The sequence below is a fragment of the Nycticebus coucang genome, chromosome 3, assembly GCF_027406575.1.
Source record: "Nycticebus coucang isolate mNycCou1 chromosome 3, mNycCou1.pri, whole genome shotgun sequence".
NCBI classification, from domain to species: Eukaryota; Metazoa; Chordata; class Mammalia; order Primates; family Lorisidae; genus Nycticebus; species Nycticebus coucang.
In genome coordinates, this window is record NC_069782.1 from 17733137 (window position 1) to 17759583 (window position 26447).

Consider the following 26447-nt stretch of genomic DNA (forward strand, 5'->3'; position numbering starts at 1 on the left):
TGAGGCAGAAGCATTGCTTGACCCAAGGAATTGGAGGTTGTGGTGAGCTGTGATTAGCCACTGCACTCAGCCTGGGTGATGGAGTATGACTCTGTATCCACCCCACCGCCCCCATAAAAAAAGTGTGGTAGAGCCTGAATTTGTATTAGTATCTGTACAAATAAATATTTAACACTTTATTGTTTAAGTGTTATTTTTCTGCTTTTTTAAAAAGTAAATTATTCATTTAATTAAACTAAACTTGGGCGGCACCTGTGGCTCAGTGGGTAGGGCGCCAGCCCCATATACCGAAGATGGCAGATTCGAACCCAGCCGTGGCCAAACTGTAACAAAAGGAATAGCCGGACGTTCTGGTGGGTGACTGTAGTCCCAGCTACTCAGGAGGCTGAGGTGAGAGAATTGTCTAAACCCGGGAATTAGAGGTTGCTGTGAGCTGTGATTTCCACGGCACTCTACTGAAGGTGATAAAGTGAGACTCTAAAAAAAATATATATATATGAAAAATAAACTGAGCTCTATTCTATATATTATGGTCAATCATGTATTTAAGTTGAGTGTTTGTTAATTTGGTAGTTATTAGTGTTGATGTAAACCAATACATTAAATGACCAATTATGTGTGCACTAAACCATGGATTGTGTATAATCTACAGCTCTTTCTAATCTCAGGTATCTCTTCATCCTCTCCCTTTACGCTTTTCTATCTCCAAGACAGAAGACTGCAGCTACCCCTAGTAATTCTCCAGCTAGTGTGAGCTTAGGGAATGCACACTAATTTTGGCTAGCTCAGCTAGGACATAATATGGAGAACATGATTGCAGGAACATAATTTCATATGCATTCAAAGTACAATGTGAGCTTATCAGATTTACTAAAGACATTAAGACTTCTTGTGCTGTTTAAATAGAGCAGAAAGCTTACAGATTATTCAGTGATTCAAGAAAATGTCTACTTCTCATGTAATGTATCTCAAGGACAGAGAAATAAAGGAATTTTAAAAATACCTGTGTAATTGCTTCTAACGTCACAGATCTGGAAATAAGAAAATCTGGAATATGACTTCAGCTCTAACATTAACTAGCTGTATAACCTTTGTTAATTTACCTAACCTTTCTGGGTTTCTCTTTCCTCTTTTAAATCATAGCATCACATAAGAGATGTCTAAAATTCTTTTCAGGTTTGGCACCCATAGCACAGTGGTTACTGCACCAGCCACATACACCAAAGTTGGTGGGTTCAAACCCAGCCTGGGCCAGCTAACCAACAATGACAACTGCAACAAAAAATAGCCAGGCATTGTGGTAGGTACCTGTAGTTCCAGTTACTTGGGAGGCTGAGCCCAAGAGTTTGAGATTGCTGTGAGCTGCAACACCACGGCACTCTACCGAAGGTGACATAGTGATACTCTATCTCCAAAACAAAAAAAAAAAAAAGATTCTTTTCAGCTTGAAATCACAGGGGGTAATAATCAAAATATTTAGCAACCATAGCGTACTATAAATAATCAATAAAAATAACAATTTGAAAATATACTCTATTTTATTCCTTAAAAACCTTAAACTCTTACAAAGTAATATGAGTTGTATAAATTATTCAGCAAATTGTTTTAATAATCACAGCTTTTAATTCTTCCTCCAACTTTTAGCCTTCACTCTTCTCTATCATCCTCTCTCCCTGCAACTGTTGGTCAGGATGGGAGCCGGACATGGCTGAGGATTCATTGATCCAAGTTGCCATAGCCAGAAGTATGTGTCTTTATGTGCCTCGCTCCACCAAGGACGTATGAAGAACAGGGAACTCAAGAGGGCCCATTAGGACACAACTGGTGGCAGCCAGTGAGGCAGCAATTGGTTGAAACTCAGTTCCCAGCAGATAAAAGCATGAAACAAAGAAGCTCGAAGGGTAGAGATCGAGATAGGGGAGAGGTTATTCCCTGAGGCTTCATCTGACAAAACTTGTGAGGAAGTAGATGAGTGTGGGGAGGGGCTGCTTTAAGGCTCCTCCCCTGGAGACTGGCAATGGATGGAGGTAGGGGGTAAGGAAGGAGGAAGCTCACGCTCTCACTTACTGGGGATGTGCTTTGGGGCCTGTTAAATGGGCTCCCAGTAAGCTACCTGTCACAGACTTCTTCACGATTACACAGAGCAGTCACCCCAACCTGTGCGTAAGCAGTCTAATTAAGCCAAGTCCCATCCCATCTGAGGAACCATTACTTCACCAGAGGGACATGTCCTGTACCAACATCTATGTAGGCCCATGACTCCTATTCACCTCCCCATTTACTACTTTGACCTAGACTTTGCTTTGAAGGCAATGGGAAGTGATCAAAAGTAGTAGTGGGCACAATTAGTCATTTTTCAGTGAGTCATTCTTTTACTGGCATACAGAACAAGACTTCCTCATCCCAGCTGTGTAGCTTCCATTTTTTCAGAACTACCTGGATAGATGCATCTATGCTCACGTGCATACCAGGATGTCTGCAGCAGGCTCTGGAGCTCTGTGTTCAGGTGGCAGAGCAGCAAAGACTTGGAATCACAGTCCTAGGATTTATACTGTAAGAGTATTGCTGGAAAGTATTATCGTGCTACGTGCTAACCAGTACGAAAATAGTGAAATATTTCAGCAACTGCTGTAGCCGTAATGGTGCTTATAGCATGAGTCTCAGCTCTGAATTTGTGGGGGACACAAGAGGAGCTATAATGCAAGATCATGGGGCTACAGTCCAGGACACCACAAGTCATTACCTTGCTTTCCTATTCTTCTACTGTATGACAAGGTCACACTGTGGGACTTTTTCACCCGGACCCCTGTCTTCTAGTACATAGATGGGCCTTAGACAATTGGTGAGCACCAAGAAATTTTACTCCAAATATTGAGTGCCACTATGTTTTTTCTAGAAAAAAAGGATCTCTATTATATAGAGTTTTGTTTTTGTTTTTGTTTTTTTAAGAGACAGAGTCTACGTTTGTCACCCTTGGTAGAGTGCTGTGGTGTCACAGCTCACAACAACCTCCAGCTCTTGGGCTTAGGCGATTCTCTTGCCTCAGGCTCCCGAGTAGCTGGGACTACAGGTGCCTGCCACAACGCCTGGCTATTTTCTGTTGCAGTTTGGGTGGGGCCGGGTTTGAACCCACCACCCTCATTATATGGGGCTGGCGCCCTACTCACTGAGCCACAGGTGCCACCCTATTATATAGAGTTTTTACCAGATTGTCAAAGGAGTCCATGACACAAACAAAGGTAAGAATCAGTGGGATAATGTCTTTTGGATTTCTTTTGGTTCTGACAGTCTATTAATCTGAGCTTGCAATCCGTGTGACTTTCCTCAGTTGCAGGTTTTTTGAGTGTTGCTTTGTGTCAACACTATTGGATGTACTTTATATATTTGTATAATTAATTTCAATCTCAAAGTTGGATATTATCATTGTTAGGTTAAAGATTAGGAAACTGCAATTTCCATAGCACTAATCATGATTGTGATTATCTGTGAGGTTATTTATTTATTTGCAGTTTTTTGCTGGGGCCAGGTTTGAACCCGCCACCTCTGGTATATGGGGCCAGTGTCCTACTCCTTTGAGCCACAGGCGCCGCCCATGTGAAGTTATTTTTAAATGTCTGTTTCTCCCAGTGACCAAGAGCTTTCTGAGGGGCAGGGAATAAATCTGTTTTTCACCACTGTTACAGCACAACACCAAGCATAGCACATTGTACATAGTAGAATCTAAATAAATACTTATTGACCGGGTGTGGTTGTACACACCTGTAGTCCCGGCTACTCAGGAGGCTGAGGCAAGAGGATTGCTCAAACTCAAGAGTTTGAGGTTGCCGTGAGTTGTGACACCACGGCATTCTACCCAGGGTGACAGAGTGAGACTCTGTCTCTAAATAAATAAATAAATACTCATTGAAAGAAAAGAAATTCTCATCGAGTGCATGAACTTAAATAACTTGCTACAAGATGATGGATCCAGGAGTCAAACTCCCATCATTCAATTATAAAATCCAATCTCTTGCCAACGCTGCCTCTAAAGTCAGGTTTCAGATGTATGGATTGGGGACTGCTCAGTCTGAAGGTGGTGATCTTAGATGATCTGTGGATTATGCCACCAGCATCACTTGGGGTGCTTGTTGAAAACTGACTCTCAGATCCCTTTCCATTCTTAGTATCACCAGGTAAGGGCAGCAGGAGAATCCACCATGTTAGGGAATGTTAAAACTAAAATGCAGCTGGGGTGGCACCTGTGACTCAGTGAGTAAGGCGCCGGCCCCATATACCGAGGGTGGCGGGTTCAAACCCGGCCCCGGCCAAATTGCAACCAAAAAATAGCCGGGCGTTGTGGCGGGCGCCTGTAGTCCCAGCTACTCGGGAGGCTGAGGCAGGAGAATCGCTTGAGCCCAGGAGCTGGAGGTTGCTGTGAGCTGTGTGAGGCCACGGCACTCTACCGAGGGCCGTAAAGTGAGACTCTGTCTCTACAAAAAAAAAAAAAACTAAAATGCAGTAGCTACTCTGAAAGGTAATGCAGCTCAATTACCATATGCAGGATTGTTTTTGACTTTTTAATCTATGATATTTACATAATCAAAATTTTAAAATGCTTTTAAAATGGATAATTCAGTTAGGTTTTGTAAAAATTCTTTTAGGTTCAGGCAACAGTAGTTGGTTTTCTAGCGGCTGTGGCAGCGATCATACTGGGCTGGATTCCGGAGGGAAAATACTACCTTGATCATTCCATACTTCTGTGCTCCAGCAGCGTAGCAACCGCCTTCATTGCATCTCTTCTGCAGGGTAGGTGAATTTATAGATGTCTCCTCTACAGCCTCGTATTTTTAAATTATTTATTTCCTAAGATGACTTTTATCTACGTTTATTTAAATGATACTTATAATGAAAACAACAGAAAAAAAAGTTGTCTACAAACTTCAAAAATAACCTTAATTATTCCAGATCTATTTGTTTCTTTATTTATAAACCTTATTGTAGAATAGGATTTTCTGAGATTGTCTCCCAGCCTTAGATACTCTGCTATAGTTCCCAAGAGAGATCAGGAAGATAGCCGAGACATTCATTTGTTTCTGTAAGTTCAATTAATTGAGAAACTCCTTTCTGGAAACCTTGCAAGGGATTTACTGGCTTGTCACTTGAGTAACAACAAGTGTTCCAGGAATTCTGAGTTTCAAAAGCAGTCCCTCTGTTAAAAAAATTTTAAGTTTCAGATTCCAAAAACAGTTTCTCCCCTGTTTCTGTGGCAATACAAATATAACCTTACAATTAAGACACTGTATTGTTGGCTGTGGAAGTTTAAAGAGCCAGGAGGTTTTAAAGATTAACTTCTTTTTAAGTGGGCTGTCTTTCTTTGTATTTATTTATTAATATGATCTTTGTACTAGAAAATTAGGTTTTTATGGAATCCTAATTATAAAGACTTGGCTATTTTTATTTTATAATTGCTATCTTTTCACTCACATCACTTTTTTTTTGGTTAGATTCTGGGAATTTAGGGAATCTTACTAAAATTAAGACCTGACTTCCAAAGTATTTTCAAGCATTTTGTTTTAGTACTTAAATTATATTAGGGATAGTTTCTTATCCTTATATAGAATCAAATAGAGTTAACGCTGGCCAAAGCAGAGTGAAGTTAAGCTACTGGAAAATTAAATTTCTGGTTTAAAAAAACAAAGTTATGGGGCGGCGCCTGTGGCTCAGTGAGTAGGGCGCCAGCCCCATATGCCGAGGGTGGCGGGTTCAAACCCAGCCCCGGCCAAACTGCAACAAAAAAAATAGCCGGGCGTTGTGGCGGGCGCCTGTAGTCCCAGCTGCTCGGGAGGCTGAGGCAAGAGAATCACATAAGCCCAAGAGTTAGAGGTTGCTGTGAGCCGTGTTTCGCCACGTCACTCTACCCGAGGGTGGTACAGTGAGACTCTGTCTCTACAAAAAAAAAAAAAAAAAACAAAGTTATGGCATCAGCAGTCTGTTTCTTTAGGCTCTTTGCTTCTGTTTTCTTTCTGATTTTGTTTCATTTCGAAAGTGTTGTTTAACATTTTTCAGTCTAATAAGTATTTGAAATGCCTGGGCTTTTCAAAACTACCAAAATTCAGATTTTTGAAATATATTTGTTTAAAACTTCTTACTTTGTGGTGGTGCCTGTGGCCCAGTGGGTAGGGTGCCAGCCCCATGTACCAAGGGTGGCGGGTTCGAACCCAGCCCTGGCCGAACTGCAACAAAAAAATAGCCGGGTGTTGTGGCGGGCGCCTGTGTCCCAGCTACTCAGGAGGCTGAGGCAGGAGAATCGCCTAAGCCCAGGAGTTGGAGGTTTCTGTGAGCTGTGACGCCACAGCACTCTACTGATGGCGACAAAGTGAGACTCTGTCTATAAAAAAAAACACAAAAAACTTCTTACTTTGAATAATGGGTGTTCTAATTTTATGATAACCTGACCTTTATAACCATGTTAATGTATAAAGCAGATGCTATTAACCACATTTCATAGGTAAGAAATCTGACTTGTCCAAGCCTGTCAGTTGTTAGCAGCAGAACCAGAATTATAAGTCAAGTTTCCCGACTCCCAGCTCTTTCAACTGGACCACAACGCTTACAAAATATTTGTTTTCAGCTGAAAAGATACAGATGGCACTGTGTATAGATGAACTTCCCATATAGATCTTTAAATATGCTGATGTTGGGAGAAGAACTCTATACAGGCACATCTTGTTTAAACTTTTGTGCTGCTGCTTTTTAAAATTTTTACAATAATATTATGGGAAAGACAAGCCCAGTGATTGAAAAAGCCTCTAGAATATTAAGAGGTGAGGCATTGTTTGATATAGGACAAAAATTCTGCTTTTTAAATTTTTGGCTTTTTGGAATAAGGTAAAAAAACACTGAGCTAGATAGTCACTTACAAACTATGTGATCATAGGCAGGAATTTAAACTCTACTCCCCAGGACCTCATTTTTATTATAGATAAAATGAATATGCTGGAACAAAAACATTTAGACTCATTTTTATTCTAAACATGTAGTGAGATTCTGTTCATTTTTTTCCATAACTGTATTTAAGGGTTCCATATTGATTTATGGTTAGCATATAAAATAAATAAACCAAACATTTAAACTTTTCTTTGCATCCTTTTAATAAATGGGTTGGCGTGAGAAAATCTATATAATTGGGTGTGCATATAAATTTTAATCATCTTTCTCCAATTTGTGTGATTCAAGAAGACAAGGATATAAAAATATAAGTATTGGGCAGCGCCTGTGGCTCAAGGAGTAGGGCGCCGGTCCCATATGCCGGAGGTGGGGAGTTCAAACCCAGCCCCGGCCAAAAACCAAAAAAAAAAAAATAATAAAAAATAAAAAAATATATATATATAAGTATTACATACATAGTCAACATTTTCATCTTTTATTCTTTTGTAGTTTGTAGACAGAAACTTTGAGTTTAAAGAATATTTTTTACGAAGACTATTTCTCGTGTTTAAGCCTTCAATGTTTGCAGTTTAATTATGTCCCACTTCTTAATACTTGAATGCTTTTAAATAAGAAAATGAAGCAGGCTCGGCGCCTGTGGCTGAAGTGGCTAAGGCGCCAGCCACATACACCTGAAGTGGCGGGTTCGAATCCAACCCAAGCCGACCAAACAACAATGACGGCTGCAACCAAAAAATAGCCCGGCATTGTGGCAGGCACCTTTAGTCCCAGCTACTTGGAAGGCAGAGGCAGGAGAATCGCTTGAGCCCAGGAGTTGGAGGTTGCTATGAGCTGTTATGCCATGGCACTCTACCCAGGGCGACAGCTTGAGGCTCTGTCTCAAAAAATAAAAAGAAAAAAGAAAAGAAAAGAAAATGAAGCAAGTATTCATAGTTGCCAAATGTGAACAAATCTGTTTTTGTTGGTCCTCTTCCAGTGGCTATGCCTATAAACATGACTCACCTTTTTTGATGTTTTCATACTTGATTTGAGGGTTAAAATTAAAATCTTTGGGTTTGATACACACAAATACAGTACCTTAAACATATAAATGTCACTAAATTTGAAATTTCAGCTTTAACATTATTTTAGTAGCTTTCGAGTCTCTTAAGTGCAACTCTGAACTTCTTAAATCTTCTATGATCCCCACTGGAGTTTGTTGAAAGGCATTGCTAGAGCCTCAGGGTAAAATGTTTTGTTTGCTTTAGTCAGTTTATCCAAGCAATCGAAATGGAACTGATAATGCTGTTTATCTATCCTACATATTTTAGTATGTGGGGGGATTGATTGACTTTAAATAATAGCATACAAAGCAATGAACATTCTTTTTTCTAGGAATAATAATGGTTGGGGTTATCGTTGGTTCAAAGAAGACTGGTATAAATCCTGATAATGTTGCTACACCCATTGCTGCTAGTTTTGGCGATCTTATAACTCTTGCCATATTGGCTTGGATAAGTCAGGGTTTGTACTCTTGTCTCGGTAAGTTGACTTGAAACTAAATATTGTGTGTTATTCACATTCTTTTAAAATAAATAACTGCTGCGGAAATGTCATGAATCCATGGTGATCTTCACCTGTATTGGAACTCTTATTGAGACTGATTAGAATGTTAATTACTGTTTGTGGTACATCTACTATGCGTTGTGGTTCTCATATATTTTTTCTACTCTTGTAGAGTTTAAAACTCTGTAAGAGAAGGATTATTCCTAATTTTAGATGAGAGGACTGAGGATCATAGAAATTATATATTAACTCAACTTAACACAGCTACTGGTGGAAAGGTTGAACACAGGTCTATCATACTCTGTGATTTCTGCTCTTTCCTATACATGTGCAGCCGGCTAGGAGTCAGCCTACCGTACTCTGTTATGTGTGTTGAACTAACTTCTCAGAATATAAGGTTATTGTGGTATTTGAAATTTCCCAATGGGCTATTTTTTTCCCCATCAGATACTACACCCCTAAGTGGCTTCTTGGCAGTTAACAAAAAGAAAAAAGTCCTTGTGAAAATAAGCCTGAATGCTATGTGTAGTTGGAGTCATGTATGTAATTCCTGATAAATAGTGATAGAGCATTTATAGGATCTAATGAATTTGGACTTGGAGACTGCTGTCAATGGTAAAGTAATATGATTTGTGAGCAGTTTTCATTGTGGTTCTTTTTCTTTCACTTTTTATGATGCCAAACTAAAAAAAAAGAGGGAGAGAGAAAGAAAGAGAGAGAAAACAGAAATCCAAAGTAATACAAGGGGGAAAAAAAGATAGTGAAAACAGAAATCCAAAGTAATACAAGGGGAAAAAAAAGATAGTGAAAACAGAAATCCAAAGTAATACAAGGGGAAAAAAAGATAGTCTGTAAGCCAAGTCAGAGGCAAACATTTATTCACGTATCCTCAATTATTTTGATGAATGTTATACAGATTCTTGGTATACTTTAAAATAAATCTGAAGTACATTTAGTTTGAAGAAGGGTCTCAACTATGTGTTCTCAAAATAAAGGGCTTTAATCTAGCAAAGGCAATAATTTTCTACAACTTTTGGAGCTATCAAGGGAAGCTTCATTTAGTGTATAAAATTGCCTTAAATTGCTTAGTGAATGGCATAAAGAAAATATTTAATATGACTTGATGTGTCTGTTCAAGGAGAATTTTTCTCATTTAGAAGATAAAGATGCATCCACGTAAAGTAAGGTATAAGATGATAAATGACTGTCATGCAATATACAAGGAATAATATATGTTTGATCATATTCGCATATTCAGGGTAATGGTTCTCTTCTTTCTAACTCAAAGAGAACACAGAAAATAAGTTACATTACTAAAGGGATAATCTTAAATGTGCTCTAATTTATATTATTGGGGTGATAAATTGGTTATACTCTTTTTCCTTCTCTAAATTATTATACAATTTAGAAATAGATGCCAAAGACAGGGATTGAAATATTTGCCTATGACTAGTATTAGAAAGTGCAGCTTCAGAGTATTCTTCTTCCACTCCATTAAACTCACCCACCACTACAGACAGACAGCTAGACAACTTAAAGTGCTCACTGCATAAGGACAGGCTGTTAACTCCAATGGAGAAGGGAGACCATCATCAAAAGGCTGGGTCCCCAAAGAGAAAGCCAATAAGGGCATGCGTTAGCATCCTTTTCTCTTGTCTTCCCAATTAGACAAGTCTCTTCTACTTTAAGGATCAGGTTAGGAAGAAGAAAGAGGAATAGAAGACGACGGGGATTTCTTCCCAAAATTATTAAGAGAACAGAAATTCTGTAGGTTTGCCCAGGAACATAGAGGGTAAACATAGGGATGAAGGGTTATTAGTGGTTCTGGGATGAGTTCCCCTATACACATAGAAAGGAAAGATATATTATTTTCAGACTTGAGTATTTGAATTACCATTAAGTTTTTTGTAACACATTTCTCAGCTGCTTGCCAAATACCAGGTGTCTCCTCAATTGAAGACACAGTGGTAAGAAAGTAAGAAAGAGAATGCCATTGAAGAATGCCACCATAATAAATATTGAAATTGTTATACCAATACAGACTAAATACTATGAGATTTCAGAAGATAAACAACTGGTGAGGAAAATAATGTGTGCTGACTTTTAAAATTTTATTATTTTAATTATACGAGTGGTAAACTCTTACAAAAGCCTTGATCATAATGTGTTACTAGCTAAAGCTTTTAGAATTTTGAATGTTATGTCATGATGCATTAATAGTTTAACTGGGTCAAGAAATAAAAGTGTGCAATAGAATGTGACTATCACAAACCATAATTCTGAAAAGTAATGTTATTATTAAATATTGCTTAGGATTTTCTAGGCTTTTGTCTTCTGAAAGTTGGCTCAAAGTAATTCCAGATGAATTATTTAAAATAGGATCTTTTATATTTCATCTGTATCATTTATTCCCCTAAGGATATTGTTTACTGGGCTACAAATCGATTCTATAGTTAATGCTTCTGGAGCATGTGTGTAGGCTGCTAATGTGTCTGTATTTTGGGCACTAGGGGGCCTCATAAGATCAGCATTTGGATGCCTTATATTTTTATTCTGAATACAAAGATGAGAAAGAGGCATATTTAAATTTCAAGACCTGGTTCATCCTGCTGAGAAGCCTGGCTCTTGGAAACAAATTCCTGAACTATATTGAAAACACTTAGCAGTCTTAAGAGAGAAAAAAGAAATATTATGGTAGCTATAGGCTTTGATTTATAGAGGCCATGTGTTACATGTCTCTCAAAGAATTAGACATAAAGTCTCATAGGATCAATTCATCAAGAAGACAAAACAATTGTAAATATATATGCATACATTGGAGCACCTAATATATGAGGCAATTATTAACAGATCAGAAGGGAGAAATAGACAGCCACATAATAATAGGAGGGGACTTTAATACCCCACTTTAAGCAATGGATAGATCTTCCAGACAAAAAATCAATAAGGAAACGTTGGACTTGGGCTACACTTTAGATCAAAAGGACTTAATAGATATACACAAAATATTTTATTAAATGGCAGCAGGATACACATTCCTTTCAAGCTCACATTATCCAGAATATATCACATTAGGCCACAAGACAAGTCTTAACAAAGAAGAATTTAAGAAGATTGAAGAAGGAGATTGAAATCTAAGAAGACTGAAATCACATCAAGTATCTTTTTCTGACTACAATGGTATGAAACTAGAAATCAATAATAGGAAGAAAACCAGAAAGTTCACAAATATATGGAAATTAAACAACATACTCCTGAATAACCAGTAGGTCAAAGAAGAAAATGTAAACACAATATACCAAAACATAAGGGATGCAGAAAAAGCAGTTCTAAGAATGAAGTTTATAGCAATAAGTGCCTACATTTAGAAAGAAGAAAGATCTAAACCCAATGTAATACCTCAGGGAATTAGAATTGAACCCAAAGTTACCAGAAGGAAGGAAATAATAAAGATCAGAGCAGAAATAAATAGACTAGAGTATAGGAAAACTAAAGAATATCTCAACATAACTAAGAGCTATTTTTATGCAAAAATGAAATAGACAAAGCCTTAGACTAGGAGTGTCCAACTTGCAGCCCCTGGGGCATTTGCTGAATTTATGAGGACTTTTTATTTCTTATCTGTACTTTTGGATATCACAAAAAGTATGCACACAGCCAGGCATTAGTGGCTCATGCCTGTAATCCTAGTACTCTGGGAGGCTGTAGTGGATGGATTGCCTGAGCTCACAGGTTTAAGACCAGCCTGAGAAAGTGTGAGACGCCATCTCTAAAAAAATAGCTGGGCATGGTGGCGGACACCTATAGTCCCAGCTACTTGGGAGACTGACACAAGAGAATCACTTGAGCCCACAAGTTTGAGGTTACTGTAAGCTATGATGCCATGGCACTCTACCAAGGGCGACAAAGTGATACTCTATCTCAAAAAAAAGAAAAAGTATGCACAGACCTTTCTTTTGCTAATTAGCTTTCCTTAGTGTTTGTGTATTTAACGTGTGGCCTAAGACAACTCTTATTCTTCCAATGTACTGGCAGAGAAAAAAGATTGGGCACCCCTGGCTTAGGCTAACCAAGAAAAGAGAGAAGACGCAAATAAAATCAGAAATGAAAGTAGAGACATTACAATGGATGCCTCAGAAATAATAAAAGATTATGAGGCCACTGTTATGAACAATGTTATGTCAACAAATTAGATAACCTAGAGGAAATACATTTTTAGAAATATACACCTACTAAAATCAAATCAGGAGGAAATAGGAAGTCTGCACAGACCACTAAAAAATGGAGAAATAGAAGTAGTAACTAAAAACCTCACAACAAAGAAAAGCCCAGAGGCAGATGGCTTCATGGCTGAATTCTACCAAACACCCAATTAGTACCAGTCCTTCTTAAACTCTTCCAAAAGAACAGAACTAGAGGGAATACTTTCAAACTCATTTTCTGAGGCCTGAGCATCATCCTGAAACCAAAGCCAGACAAAGACACCACAAGAAAACTATAGGCCAATATCTCTGGTGAACATAGCTGTAAAAATGCTCAATTAAATGCTAGCAAACTGAATTCAACAATATATCAAAAATATACATTTTGACTATGTGGGATTCATCCCTCAGACCAAGTTTGGTTTAACATATGCAAATAAAGGAGGAGAGGAGGTTGAGAGGAAAGTGAGGGAAGAAAAACTACCCATAGGTGCAATGTATACTATTTGGGTGACAAGTTCACTAAAAATGTAGACATCACCTCTATACAGTTCATCCATGTACCTCTAAATCTATTGGGCAAAAAACCCCAACAAAATGTAGTACACATCTCAAACTTAAAGTAAGTATATAATATATATACAAGAGTAATTATATATCTGTGATTATATATAAAATAATTATATATAATTATAGTAATTATATATATATGTAAGTTGATCAATGTGATACACCACAGTGTGATAAGTTAAATACTTAGGAGTAAATTTAATCAAATTATGTCTGTAATAAAACTTTAAAATATTAATGAAAGAAATTGAGAAGAACACAAATAAATGGAAAGATATCCTACATTCATTGAATGGAAGAATTAGTATTAAGATGCTCATAGTACTCGAAGTGATATACAATTCAATGCAGTCTCTAAAAATTCTAGTGACAAGCTTTGTAGAAGTAGAAAAAAGAATCTAAAAATATATGTGGAACTGCAGAAGAGCCTGAATAGCCAAAGCAGTCTTGAGAAAGATAAAAAAAGTTAGAGGCATCACACTTCCTGATTTCAAATTGTATCACAAACCTACAGTAATCAAAACAGTGTGGTACTGGTATAAAAATAGACACATAAATCAGTGGAATAGAATAGAGAACCCAGAAGTAAACTCAAGCGCCTACAGTCAGCTAATTTTTAACAAGGGCGCCAAGAAGATACAATGGAGAAAGAACAGTCTCTTCAATAAAAGGTGCTGGGAAAACTGAAAATCCACATGCAAAATGGATGTTGAAACTAGATCCCTTATCTTATACCACACACAAAAATCAACTAAAAATGGAATAAAGGCCTAAACATAAGACCTGAAGTTATAAAGAAAACTTAAGAGAAAAGCTCCTTGACAATGATATTTTAGATATCACATTAAAAACTCAGGCAACTTTAGAAAAAAAAAAAAAAGACAAAAACAATAGAAAAACTCAGGCAACAAAAGCAAAAGCAAGCAAGTGAGACTACATCAAACTAAAAAGTTTCTGCACAGCAAAAGAAACAAAAGGCAGCCTGTGGATGGGGAGAAGATACTTGTGGACCATATATCTGATGAAGGGTTAATATCCAAACTGTATAAGGAGCTCATCCTTCTGAGCAGCTGGGACTAGCACATGCCACTGTGCCCAGCTATCTTTCCTGCATCTTTTACTCCAACTTTAATTTTTTCTTCTTTCTTACATCATTCCCCTCTCAGAGTTCATCTCTTCTTCTCATCAAGGCCACTCAGAATCCTTCTCAGGTATTAAGTCTAAATTGATAGATTTTCCTGATCTTAGGTGATCTTTTCCTCTCCTCTGAATTCCTGTGGTACTTCACTGACACTTCTCTTAGGACATTCTTTATGTTTGGCCAGTCATTATAGTTTTTAGTAAATGTAGTACCGTCCCTTATGAAGGTCTAAGCTTCTTGAAAACGAAACTGTTATTATTTTCACTTATTTAATTTTTCTGTGGCACCCTATAGTGCCGTGTATAATGGATGTTTAACAAGTAGCACCTCATCAAATACTTTATTCCTTTTGAAAGCACTCTAATTAATGTGATTAGAAATTATTCAGAAAGTATCATGTGCATATAAAACAAGATAGCCCTCATAGTTTGGTCTAACAATACAATAAATTGTAACCAAGAAATCCTTTTGATGAGGAAGTGGTATTAGAGAAATATTGGAAGGGTATCTTGCCTTAGCAGAAGGTATCTAGAAATTAGCCACTGAAGAAAAATAAAAGTGGTAACATATGGCTACAAAAGATCTATATTTCAAATGAAATAGAAAAGAAAATAATTTAGATTAGTAATCTAAGCTCAGGATAATAATATACTTTTGTGTGGCTTGCAGAGAAAATATAAGGGCATTTATATACTCATATAGTAATGTTTAAACATATAGTAATCTTTTAAAGCTACTAAAAGGATTGGGCCATTCACTAGAATATATTGCCCTTTCCCCCTTTTATTTGCATAAATTCAAGAGGATTTCAAAAACTTCTTCTCGAGTGTTTATAATTACATGGTTATGTAATTCTTACATGTACCTGATATTTAGTGATGTGAGAAAAATATTAGATTCTCTTCTTAGGCAAGATCTGAAAAGCAAAATGTTGATTGATTTTTCACTCTTCAAGGTTAACTTTAAAAGATGGCTTAGTTAAAGATACCAGGGCACGAGCACTCAGCCTCAGGTTACTTCACTCCTGTGGGGACGGGCAGGGAAGCTGCCTTGGTTATTCACAGGGCATTCTAGAACATCACTGCTTAAAAGCGGTGACATGAGTAGAATCTAAATTTATCTTGAATGTCACTATACTTGGGAAATTGTTAGCACTGTGGAGTGATTTCTAAGAATATCAGCTCCTGACGAAAATTCTGGTGGTTATTAAAGGGCATTTAGAAAAATAATTGTTTGCAACTTACACAGCCCGTTGCTTCGTTCTTCACACAGAAACAGCTAAGGTATAAAAATCATCACTCGTAAAAGCTTTATCGTTCAGAAGAATTTGGGATGAGAATGCTATTAATTAAATAATATTAATAGTAGTTGGAAAAGGTCACCCTTAGAAAAGGTGAAACCCACAAATCACAAAAGATGGTGTTAATAGTTATGTTTGACAGTTGGGTAGAATCAGAGCTATTTGAACCACTCGAGATGCATTCATCTTTACTTTTCTGTAGTTTGCTTATATCATGGAATCAGAACTAATGTATATGGGCATTTATTAGGTTTAAAATTCCAAAAAGTTTTAAATATATATACCTGTATTTGCTGCTGTAACAAATTACCATAAGCCATTTGACTTAAAATAATAGAAATATATTTTCTTACAGCTCTGGAGGCCAGGAGTCAAAAATGAGTTATATTAGAGCTAAAACCAAGGTGTGTCAGGGCTGGTTCTTCCTGGAGATTTCAGGGGAGAATTTGTTCCTTGCTTCTTTCATTTGCTGGTGGCTGCCAGCGTTCCTTGGCTTGTTGCCACATTACTCCAGTCTCTGTTTCTGTGGTCACGTTGCCTCTTCCTCTTCTGTAGCCAGATCTTCTCTGGCCTCCCTCTTATGAGGCATGTGGTTACATTTAGGGCTCCCTCAAATAATCCCGGGTAATATTCACATCTCAGATTCCTTGACTTAATCACATCTGCAAAGCCCCTTTTGCTGTATATAGTCGCAAGTTGTGGGGATAAAGATGTAAATATTAATGTGGGCCATTATTCAGCCTTACCACAATGCCCAAGACGATATGTGCAGATTTTAGTACAAAATATTATTTTAAACAGGATCTTCCAAATGTGTTTCATTTAGAAGAAAGACATTATGTTACATTTTAACATTAATGCAGAAGTTCGTGGTTGGCTTTAATTGACCATTTTCTCTTGCTGATTGTGTCATTAGTGGTTTTCTAAAGGTAATTCTTTAATTTTACAACATTATAAAACACCAACATATCCCAAGAAGAGGCATGTTTGTAGCATCTTCCTTTTTTTCTTTATTAGTAATTTTCCCTTGCTATCAAAATCAGATTAGAATTTCTCCAGGGATAAATTAGGGGGATCTTACATGACTACATCTAATTTTGAGGGAATGGACATGTTGGATTTGGCAGGAAATTGAAATAGAATACATTTCAGTAAATCATTTGGTAGTTTGGTTTTATCATGGTTTTCCCACTTTTTTTAAATGTTTATAAAATGTAATCATAAATAATTTTATACTTACAGAATAGTTGCAAAAGTTAAAACAGCACATAAAATACCTACATACCCTTTATCTAGATTCTCCTAATGTTAACATTTTACTCCATTTACTTGTCTTCTGTTTTCTCTCTTCATTTGTATGAATATTGCCTTTGATGTCACTGAGATTTTTGAAGACTATAGTCCCACCTCCTTTTTCTTTCATTTTTAGATTTTTTTAAAAAACTTGGGTATAATCCATATACCATGCAGTTCACCTTTTAAAAATATACAATTGAGCAGTTTCTGCTATATTCATAATATTGCACAACCATCAGCATGATTCTAATTCCAGAACATTTTCAGCATCCCCAAAAGAAACCCTGTCCATTTTAGTAGGCACTCCTCTTTCCACCCTCCCTCAGCCCCTGGTACCACTAATCTACTTTCTATCCTTTTAGATTTGCCTATTCTGGGCATTTCACATAAATGGACTCATACAATGTGTGACCTCTTGTGTCGGGCTTCTTTCACTCAGCATGATATTTTCAAGGATCATCCACGTTGCAGCATGAATCAGTCCTGAGTCATCTTTTTTTTTTTAGACAGAGTCTTACTGTGTTGCCCTTGGTGGAGTGCTATGGCATCACAGCTCACAGCAACTTCAAACTCTTGGGCTTAAGAGTTCTCTTGCCTCAGCTTCCCAAGTAGCTGGGACTACAAGCACCCGCCACAAGGCCAGGTTGTTTTTTGTTGCACTTGTCATTGTTTAGCTGGCCCAGGCTGGTTTTGAACCAAAACCAGCCCCATATGTGGCTGGCCCCATAACCACAATGCTACAGGTGCTGAGCCAGTACTGAGTCATCTTAAGAGCTTAATAATATTCCATCATATGGGTTAGTAATAAGGCTGAGTAATAGGCATTTCGTTGGTGGATATGTCACATTTTGTTTATCCATTCACCATTTGGTAGACATTTAGTTTGCTTCCATGCCTGGGACATTATGAATAACGCTGTTATGAACATTCTTGTATGAGTTTTTAATGTAAATATTTGTTTTCTTTTGTGTATAAATCTGGGAGTTAGAATTTTGGGGGTCATGTGGGTCAGGTTAAACTCTGTTTACATTTTTGAGGAATTTCCCACTCATTTTTACTTTCTTTCTTGAGAAATTTTCCTCCTCTTTGAAATCCAGGGCAATGCCTCTGGGGTTGGGGTGGCGGGTGCTTTTTTCAACTGCAGATGTCCTTCCAGAGATTGATAATTTCTTTAAAGCCTAGTCTGGTGCTCCTCTCTCGACAGGAGGATAAATACTAAGATGGTCTGACTTAGCAGAATGGTTCTTTTCATTTTGTTTAGTGTGTTTCAATGCTTTTAGTTTTCTTTTTGGTCCAATTAAGAGATTGTTGGCAACCTTAATTACTTTAGGAGATTGGAATGCTTCCTAACTGGGATGTTATTTATCATTATCTAATGGCTTACAAGGAGAACTGGGAATCCATTCAACAAATAAAGGGTTTTTTTAATCTTAAAAAGTCATGAAGAAAATGACACTAAATGTAGCAGTAGTCATATTCCTTTAAATGGAAGAAAATATAAAAATAAATTTTGGTAGTATAATTATTTTAAAGAAATGATGACAAATCCAGACGAATCCATGGAAATAAAATTTATTTAGATATGATTTTAATATCTATAATAATTGTTTTTTCCTTCCTGATGGGAAAAATAAAAATTTGAGTTTCAATCTAGTTCAAGCATCTTTAGTCACAGGTGAGAAGATCTTTTAATATCTTCAGAAGCTAAAGAAATATAAAATTCGATCAAAGATAAGAATTCTGTGTCATATTGGAAAAATTAAGTAACATTTAACTTACATTAAGTAATCTAAGGCTGTAGGCTACATGAACTGTGAGATCAATGCTGTCTTTAAATTATGAAGTCCTTATTATACAAAATAAATATTACAGTCAGTGAGAAGATTTCAGGTATGTCCTAGCTACAATCTCTCATAATAATAAAACTTTGATCAGCTAAAGTGATATCACCAAAAATGCTTCAGGATGATATAACTGTTTCAATAAGAGATGTGCAGTGTTAACCCTAGGGAGATTTAGAATTAAGTATAAAAATATTTGAGAATTAAACTAACTAAAGAGGTAATACATATTTATTTTGTATACTCATTTTTAAATTCAGTTTTTAGATTTATAATTAATTATTGTGATTGTTAAGTAGAAATCTTACCAAATTCATACACATTGTATGATTATTTATAAAAACTTAAGCATCACCATATTTATTCATTTCATTTTTTTAGCATTATAAAGATTGCTTTAAGTATTTGGAAACTTGTGTGATCTAAGTGAAATGTCTAAATAGAAGTAAGTAGATTCTAAAGTAAATAGAATCTCTCAGGGTATTTAAATAAGTACGTAAATGGGACCAAACATTATTCCAAACTCTTAAAAATAATTTTTGGTTAGAATGTAATATTGTTGAATGCTTGCTTGCTTTGTTTTGCCTTACATAATGTTGGATTTTGTTCTTCTAGGCCAGTGGTTCTCAACCTTCCTAATGCCGCGACCCTTTAATACCTATGGTTGGGGGTCACCACAACATGAGGAACTGTATTAAAGGGTTGTGGCATTAGGAATTTTGAGAACCACTGTTCTAGGCAGTTATTTGTGGATTAGCCTGAACTTTATAAGGCTTGACTTGAAGCTTTACTGGACAGAATCCAGAACAGACATTACTCTAGCGCTAACCTGCTACTAAGATGTGACCCTTCTTGAGTCTCTATTGAGAGCTCTTGGTATCCAAAGAGGCCTCTCCTCTTTAAGGAGTTAGATCTCGAATGATTTCCAGCCCTATGTAGACTCTTGAATTTCTCCCGGGTTGTTCTTGACCCAGCCTTGTGTTCACCCTAAACATGCATGGCTTAGCGTTCAGTGCTCAAGTTCTCTGTTGATAGCTTCCTGCTCTTTAGTGTTCTCCCCTATAAATTCCTGCTGCCTCAGCCTCACTCTGCCAGAGTTCTCCCCAGGCTGTGGGCTATCTGCCTTTATTCAGAAAGCGGGGTCTGTCGCAGGGATCATCTCATTTCTTTCCTTTCTCTCAGGACTCAGTCTTGCCATGCCTGTGTCCAGTGTCTGAAAATCGTTGAGATACAAATACTCACGTGCACACACGTAAATCTTCTAGTCATTTCTGAAAGCACACTTAACATTTTGTTTAGGGATGACTTGCATCCTGTTTACAAAGCAAGACAAATGGCCACACCCACAATCATGGAGGCAGAGAGTTGACTCTTCCTATAGGAAAGCCGACCAAGGATGAGGAGGGAATGACTAGTTGTGACAATCTAGCAGAGAGAGGTATAACCAAGTCCTGGCAACCTGATAGTCCACTGTCTCCCAGATGGCAAAATAATAATAATGGTGGTGACAACAATGATGATAATAATAATGATAGCAGGTGTTCAATAAATGTTAGCTAGGTGTCAGGGTGAATGCTTACATGTGTCAACTCTCTTAAGATTCACAATAAATACATGAGATGGTACTATTATTACCATTGTATAGACAAGGTAATTGAAATGCAATGAAGTTAAATTTTGTATCCAAGGTAGGTTGGACCCAGATGTGAAAACTAGGTGGTCTGGCCAAATTATGGTTGGTATAGTGTACTGTATTCCTTCTTGCGTATTGAAGATTCTGAATAGTTCTGCAGTGAAGAAATCTGCTTAACTTTATTAAACCTAGATTTTCATTTTATTTCATTCTATTATCAATTGATGGCCAGTATTTCATGGACTATAAAGAGCCTTGTAGGAAAAAAACCCAGTGTTCCCCTAGACTTGCTGTTAATAACGTAGAGTTAAGAGCAGTAACTTTGGTATCAGATACGTCATTTTCTCTCAGCTCTCCCTGCTTCCTCATTGCATTCTTAAGCTTCTAAGCTCCTAAGTCTCAGTTTCCTCATAAAATAGAAATGAGAGTATCTACCTTACACTGATGGGGACACTTCAGTGAGGTGATGAATGTAAAGCATTTAGCTTAGTCCTTGGTAAATAATAGGAGTCAAGTAAATGTTAGCTATTTTTACTATTGTCGTTCTTACCATTATTATGATTATTGCTATTCCCAGGAAGGTATTTCCATAAATGTTTGTGGAACAATGTATTAGTTTTCAGTTATATTATTTAATATTTTTACCTTTTCTAAAGTTCCAAATATGCTTGAAATTTATTAAAAATACATACATAGCATGAGGCTGGGCACCGTGTCTCACACCTGTAATCCTAGCACTCTGGGAGGCTGGGGTGGGTAGATTGCTTGAGCTCAGAAGTTTCCTGAGCAAGAGCGAGACCCTGTCTTTGCTAAAAATAGAAAAACTAGCCGGGTATTGTGGTGGGTTCCTGTAGTCCTAGCTACTCAAGAGGCTAAGGCAAGGGGATCACTTGAGCCAAGAGTTTGAAGTTGCTCTGAGCTATGATTCCATGGCACTCTAGCCAGAGGAACAGAGTGAGACTCTGTCTCAAAAAAAAAAAAAAAATATATATATATATATAGCATGTTAATATGTTTAATAGTATTGTATGTTCTGGTAATTTAGATTTGGTACATAGATGTGAGATTGAATTGTCCCTCTCTCTTTTTAATTTTAGAGACCTATTACTACATTTCTCCATTAGTTGGTGTCTTTTTCTTGGCTCTAACTCCTATCTGGATTATAATAGCTGCCAAACATCCAGCCACAAGGACAGTTCTCCACTCAGGCTGGGAGCCCGTCATAACAGCTATGGTTATTAGTAGGTCAGTATTAAAATATGTGTGTGTGTGTTCTATATGCATGTATGTGCATAGTAAAACGAATAAATTGCCTATTTTTTATTTATCCAATTCATTATTCTCCCAATAAAGGATCTAAGTGACTGGAGTTATTGAAATTAACAGATACATAGAATCTTCCGGTTTCAAACTTTTCTCCAAACATAGCCTTGCCTGACTGTTGAGTAAAACTGAAAGGTGTTTGTCAGAAATGTAGATACTATTGAAATGTAGATACTTAGAAATGTAGATACTATTTGACTTCTTCCACATCTAAGATTCTAACAAACTTAAAGACATTATTAAGGATATACACACAAAAAAAATTTAGTTGCATTCTTATCACAGTGAAGTTTTGATAACAAAAATTAAAATAACTTAAGGTCTAGCATTCAAGTAGTGATCAAATAAATGGTGTCATAGTCACAAAATGGAATATTAGCCACTAAAGATAACACTGTAATGTTTCATTGCTGTGGAAAGATGTGAAAAGAGAAGCCTAGAAAAGAGTAGGAATTTCTTATTAAACATCCTAGATTAAGACACATTTATCTTCTTTCTTTCTGAAACTACTAAAATGACAATAAAAGAGTAAAGAAAGCCATAAAACCACAAAGACAGGAGAGCAAAGAGGATCGCAGGTGAGTGACTCAACAAAGTTAGGAAGATGAGAATCAGATACAGAGTTGTTAACTGAGTGAGCAGAAGGGAAAAAGCTGAATTGCCTATCAGAAGCTAGCTGATAAGAGCCTCAGAAACGCAGAAGGGCAGAGGAATTAGAGGCACTAATTACTTCTGAAGGCTGAAATAAAAATTTGTGGAAAGTTTAGGTAAGGAGCAGTTCGATCCTAATAACCCTTCTCTAGCTTGAACACCTTCATGACTGCCCCCCTCCTACTCTTGCAGAAGATAGGAATAAACTCTGGAGAGGCTAAATCAGAGAGGTTGTAGATTCAGAAGCACCTGCACAGGTGAGCGTGGATTAAACACTGTATGAAAAATAGGAAGACTAGGTGAAAGTTTCCACACCGAACACTTCCTTTTTTCTGTTCATAGAATGTTGGCATACTTCCAGGTAGAAAATTAGATAACTCCCCCAGGGGAATTTAGCACAAAAGAACAGATCTGCAGATACTGAGCTTTCTGGGTCTGTTAATGAAAGAACTGCAAATCCACCTGATTGTTCTTCGGTGAGGCTCAGTTGTTGTCAGACTCCGCCATGTACACTTTGCAGTGCCCCTTAAAGAGGAGCAGCCAGTAAGGGGTCACCAGGCCTCTAACAGGAAAGACAGGCCAAAGAATGGTACTTAAAATGAGGAGATAGTTGATAAATCTCAAATAACTATCAGTATGCTCAGAGAAATAAGAGAAGCTACCGCATTCATAATGTAGGAACAGAAGAAACTATACAAAGAAATAATACAGGAAAATTCTCCAGAACTGAAGAACATGGGTTTCCAGATTGAAAGAGCCCACTTTAACCCCCAGTACAATAAATTAGAGCAGGAGGGACTATTTGGGATAAAGCTGATAGGAGATGTTATATATCAAAATGAAGAATAAATCAAGAAAGAAGAAGACACAGGAATGAAGAAATCCATTCTGAGGCCGGGTGTGGTGGCTCACGCCTGTGATCCCAGCACTCTGACAAGGCCGAGGCAGATGGGTTGCTTGAGCTCAGGAGTTTGAGACCAGCCTGAGCAAGAGCAAGACTCCCATCTCTAAAACTAGCTGGGTATTGTGGTGGGTGCCTGTAGTCCCAGCTACTTGGGAGGCTGAGGCAGATGGATTGCTTGAGCCCAAAAGTTTGAGTTCTCTGTGAGCTATGATGTCACAGCACTCTACCTGGGCAACAAAGTGAGACTCTGTCTCAAAAAATAAAAATAAAAATAAAAATAAAAAAGAAGAAAGAAAGAAAGAAAAAAGAAAAAATAAATATTTTTCCGTAATATAATTGCTTTTTCCTGGAAGATTCAGGCAACAGAATCCTATGAAATATTGGGATTTGGTCCGAGAGGGAGATTGACCAAGTTCTGAGAAGGAGATGGAAGGGAAGCTGTGTATGAAGCCTAGAGAGCAGCTGTCCGGATTGGCAAGAGGGCAGTGGGCTTAGGGAGGGATGTTGTTAAGGAAAAAACAAAAGTGGAATTGATTAGGTACCTGATGACTGCATCGATTGGCATTTCATTAACTTTGTCACACATTTGAGGTTGAATTAGTAATAGGTACCTAAAAAGTGAAGAAAAATTTGAGGCAAAGCAAAAAGTACAAGTAAAGATATCCAATAACACGCTTCGTGCTCAGCTATGAATAATGATTCCATTGTCATAATAAAGTCAACCTTAAGTTTTCACCACAGATTGTAACCAGATTGTCAGGATGAGGGGGAGGAAGGGATTTATGAAGGAATCAAAGTGCGGAGGGAAGTGTAAGAAAGACTAAATCCTCATCTGCCATAGCGGGAAGTCATTAGGTAAATGTCTAAAGTTAAAAATGAAAAAAAATAGCAGTGTAAGCTTGTTATTTAGAAATCTAGAATTAAATGCCAGAAGAAACAGCTAAAGGAATTGAAAAGAATTCCTGGTAGAAAGAAAGATCGAGGAGTGGGGCTAGGAACTATTACTTTATTATAAGCTTTATGGTAGTTTTTCAATAATGCACATGTATTTTATAAAAATAAAATAAAAGCAAAGAAAACTACTTTTCCAGGTTAATCCAGTTTTTATTTCTAAATACGTACATATGTAAAAATGTCTGGTGGTAGAATTAGGGAGATATTGGTCAATGGATAAAAGATTTCACTTAGACCAGAGGAGTAAGTCCAAGAGATCTGCTGTACAACCCAGTCACTATAGTTAATAACAACGAGAATTACTAAGAGTGTGGATTTTAAGTGTTCTCACCCAGAAAACAAAGTATGTGAAGAAATGATGTGTTAATTAGCTTGAGTTAGCCACTCCACAATGTATACACATTTCAAAACATCATGTTGTACACAATAAATATATGTGATTTGTAAGTTGAAATAAATAAATAAGACCAGATGTGGTGGCTTATGCCTAGTACTGTCAGAGGCCAACACAGGAGGATTGCTTGAGGCTAGGAATTTGAGACCAGCCTGGGCACATAGCGAGACCCTGTTTCTACAAAAATAAAAACAATTAAAACTTAGCTGGGCATGATGTCACACACTGGTAGTCCCAGTTACTCTGGAGGGTAAGGTGGGAGGATCACTTGAGCCCAGGGGTTGGAGGTTGTAGTGAATTGTGATGGTGCCACTGCATAACAGTCTGGGTGACAATGGGGCCCTGTCTCTAAAAAAGTTTTTTAAATAATAAATTTTAAAAAGCAAAATAAAATAAATAATAAAAATATATGTAAGTAAAAGAAAATATCTGGAAGGGTTTGTACCAACATACTAACAGTATAAATCCAAATGATTTAACTACGGTTGATTTTTCTTTTTTGCTTATATTTACTAATTTTTTCTATAATAAATTTTATTGCCTGGGTAACACAAATATTTTAAAATCTCTTTTTACCAGGTGTTTATGTTAAACTAATCTGTTCTTAAAATAACGTATTTTATTTCTTTTAATTAGGACTTAAAATATTAAAACATATCTAAGAACTATTTTTTGCTCTATCGTATAACTTTGAATGGGAACTCCTACAGTTTAGGTGTATCAAGTCATAATTTATTTATTTTACTAAAGAATTAAAATAACAATTTGATAATTTCTTAATGTTAATTATCAGGTAGTAAGAATACTTGATCTGGTATTTTGACAGTTAGTCCCATTCTGTGACAGCATGTGGTTCATTTTGCTGTAATGTGGATTGCATTTTTCTAGAAGGTTTAGGCAACAAGATCCCAGGAAATATTGTGACTAGCAATATTTTATAATATATGGACCAAGATATTGAAGTTAACCAATTGATTGTGGTTTTGGAGACTTCTTAAAAATCTCCAAATGTTGTCAGAACATTGAGGTTTTCCAATATATAACTGTACATTATTTTTCTGGACTTCTTTCTATTCTCAAAATCAGCTTCTTCTGTGGCTAAAACAGAATTTATTATTTTAATTTATGAATGATAAGATACATCCTAGTTATGTCTAGTTTTAACACAACAAACACCATCCATTTAATGCCTTGCTTACCTCAGATATGAAAAGATATTGTTTTTAAAATTATTTTTAAAATTTTAAGAGCAATACATGATATACTTTTTAAAAAATTAATAAGCACAGAATGATATAAAATGACTATCAGTTCCTTGTCAGTCTTACTCCCAAGAAGTAGACATTTTAATGCATTTAAGGCATATGATTTTTCTTTTTATAAGTAGTGTATCTTAGAGATCAGCGTCCTGACATTTGAGGCTATAACTTATGCCATGTTTTATTTTCAACATTTTCCTGTTGACATTATTTTTCCTTTTATTCTATATTTAAAATGTATAGTTATTTAAAAAAGTAGGAGTATCTGTAAGTACGGAAGAACTTCAAGTACATTGCCTTTCCTTTTCCCTAATTGATATAATTTTATATCTTTCAGCATTGGGGGCCTTATTCTGGATACAACTGTATCTGACCCAAACTTGGTTGGGATTGTTGTTTACACACCAGTTATTAATGGTAAGAATTACATATACTGTTTCACGATAATATCTTATCTTTGTATGCTCTAAGTACTAATGGAATCTTAGGGCTTGGATTTTAAGAGGT

The 26447-nt window shown here is 36.7% G+C and overlaps 1 protein-coding gene across 5 annotated transcripts in view; it reads left to right on the forward strand.

The window, feature by feature from the left end:
- Positions 1-26447, forward strand: part of SLC41A2 (solute carrier family 41 member 2) — a 119688-nt gene that overhangs the window by 42298 nt on the left and 50943 nt on the right. For all 5 annotated transcript variants that reach the window (XM_053585763.1, XM_053585764.1, XM_053585762.1 and 2 more), the window contains exons 5-8: positions 4641-4785; positions 8302-8448; positions 21553-21700; positions 26278-26357. In XM_053585763.1, the coding sequence (XP_053441738.1) occupies positions 4641-4785; positions 8302-8448; positions 21553-21700; positions 26278-26357 (520 nt within the window). The remainder of the gene's footprint in view (positions 1-4640; positions 4786-8301; positions 8449-21552; positions 21701-26277; positions 26358-26447) is intronic.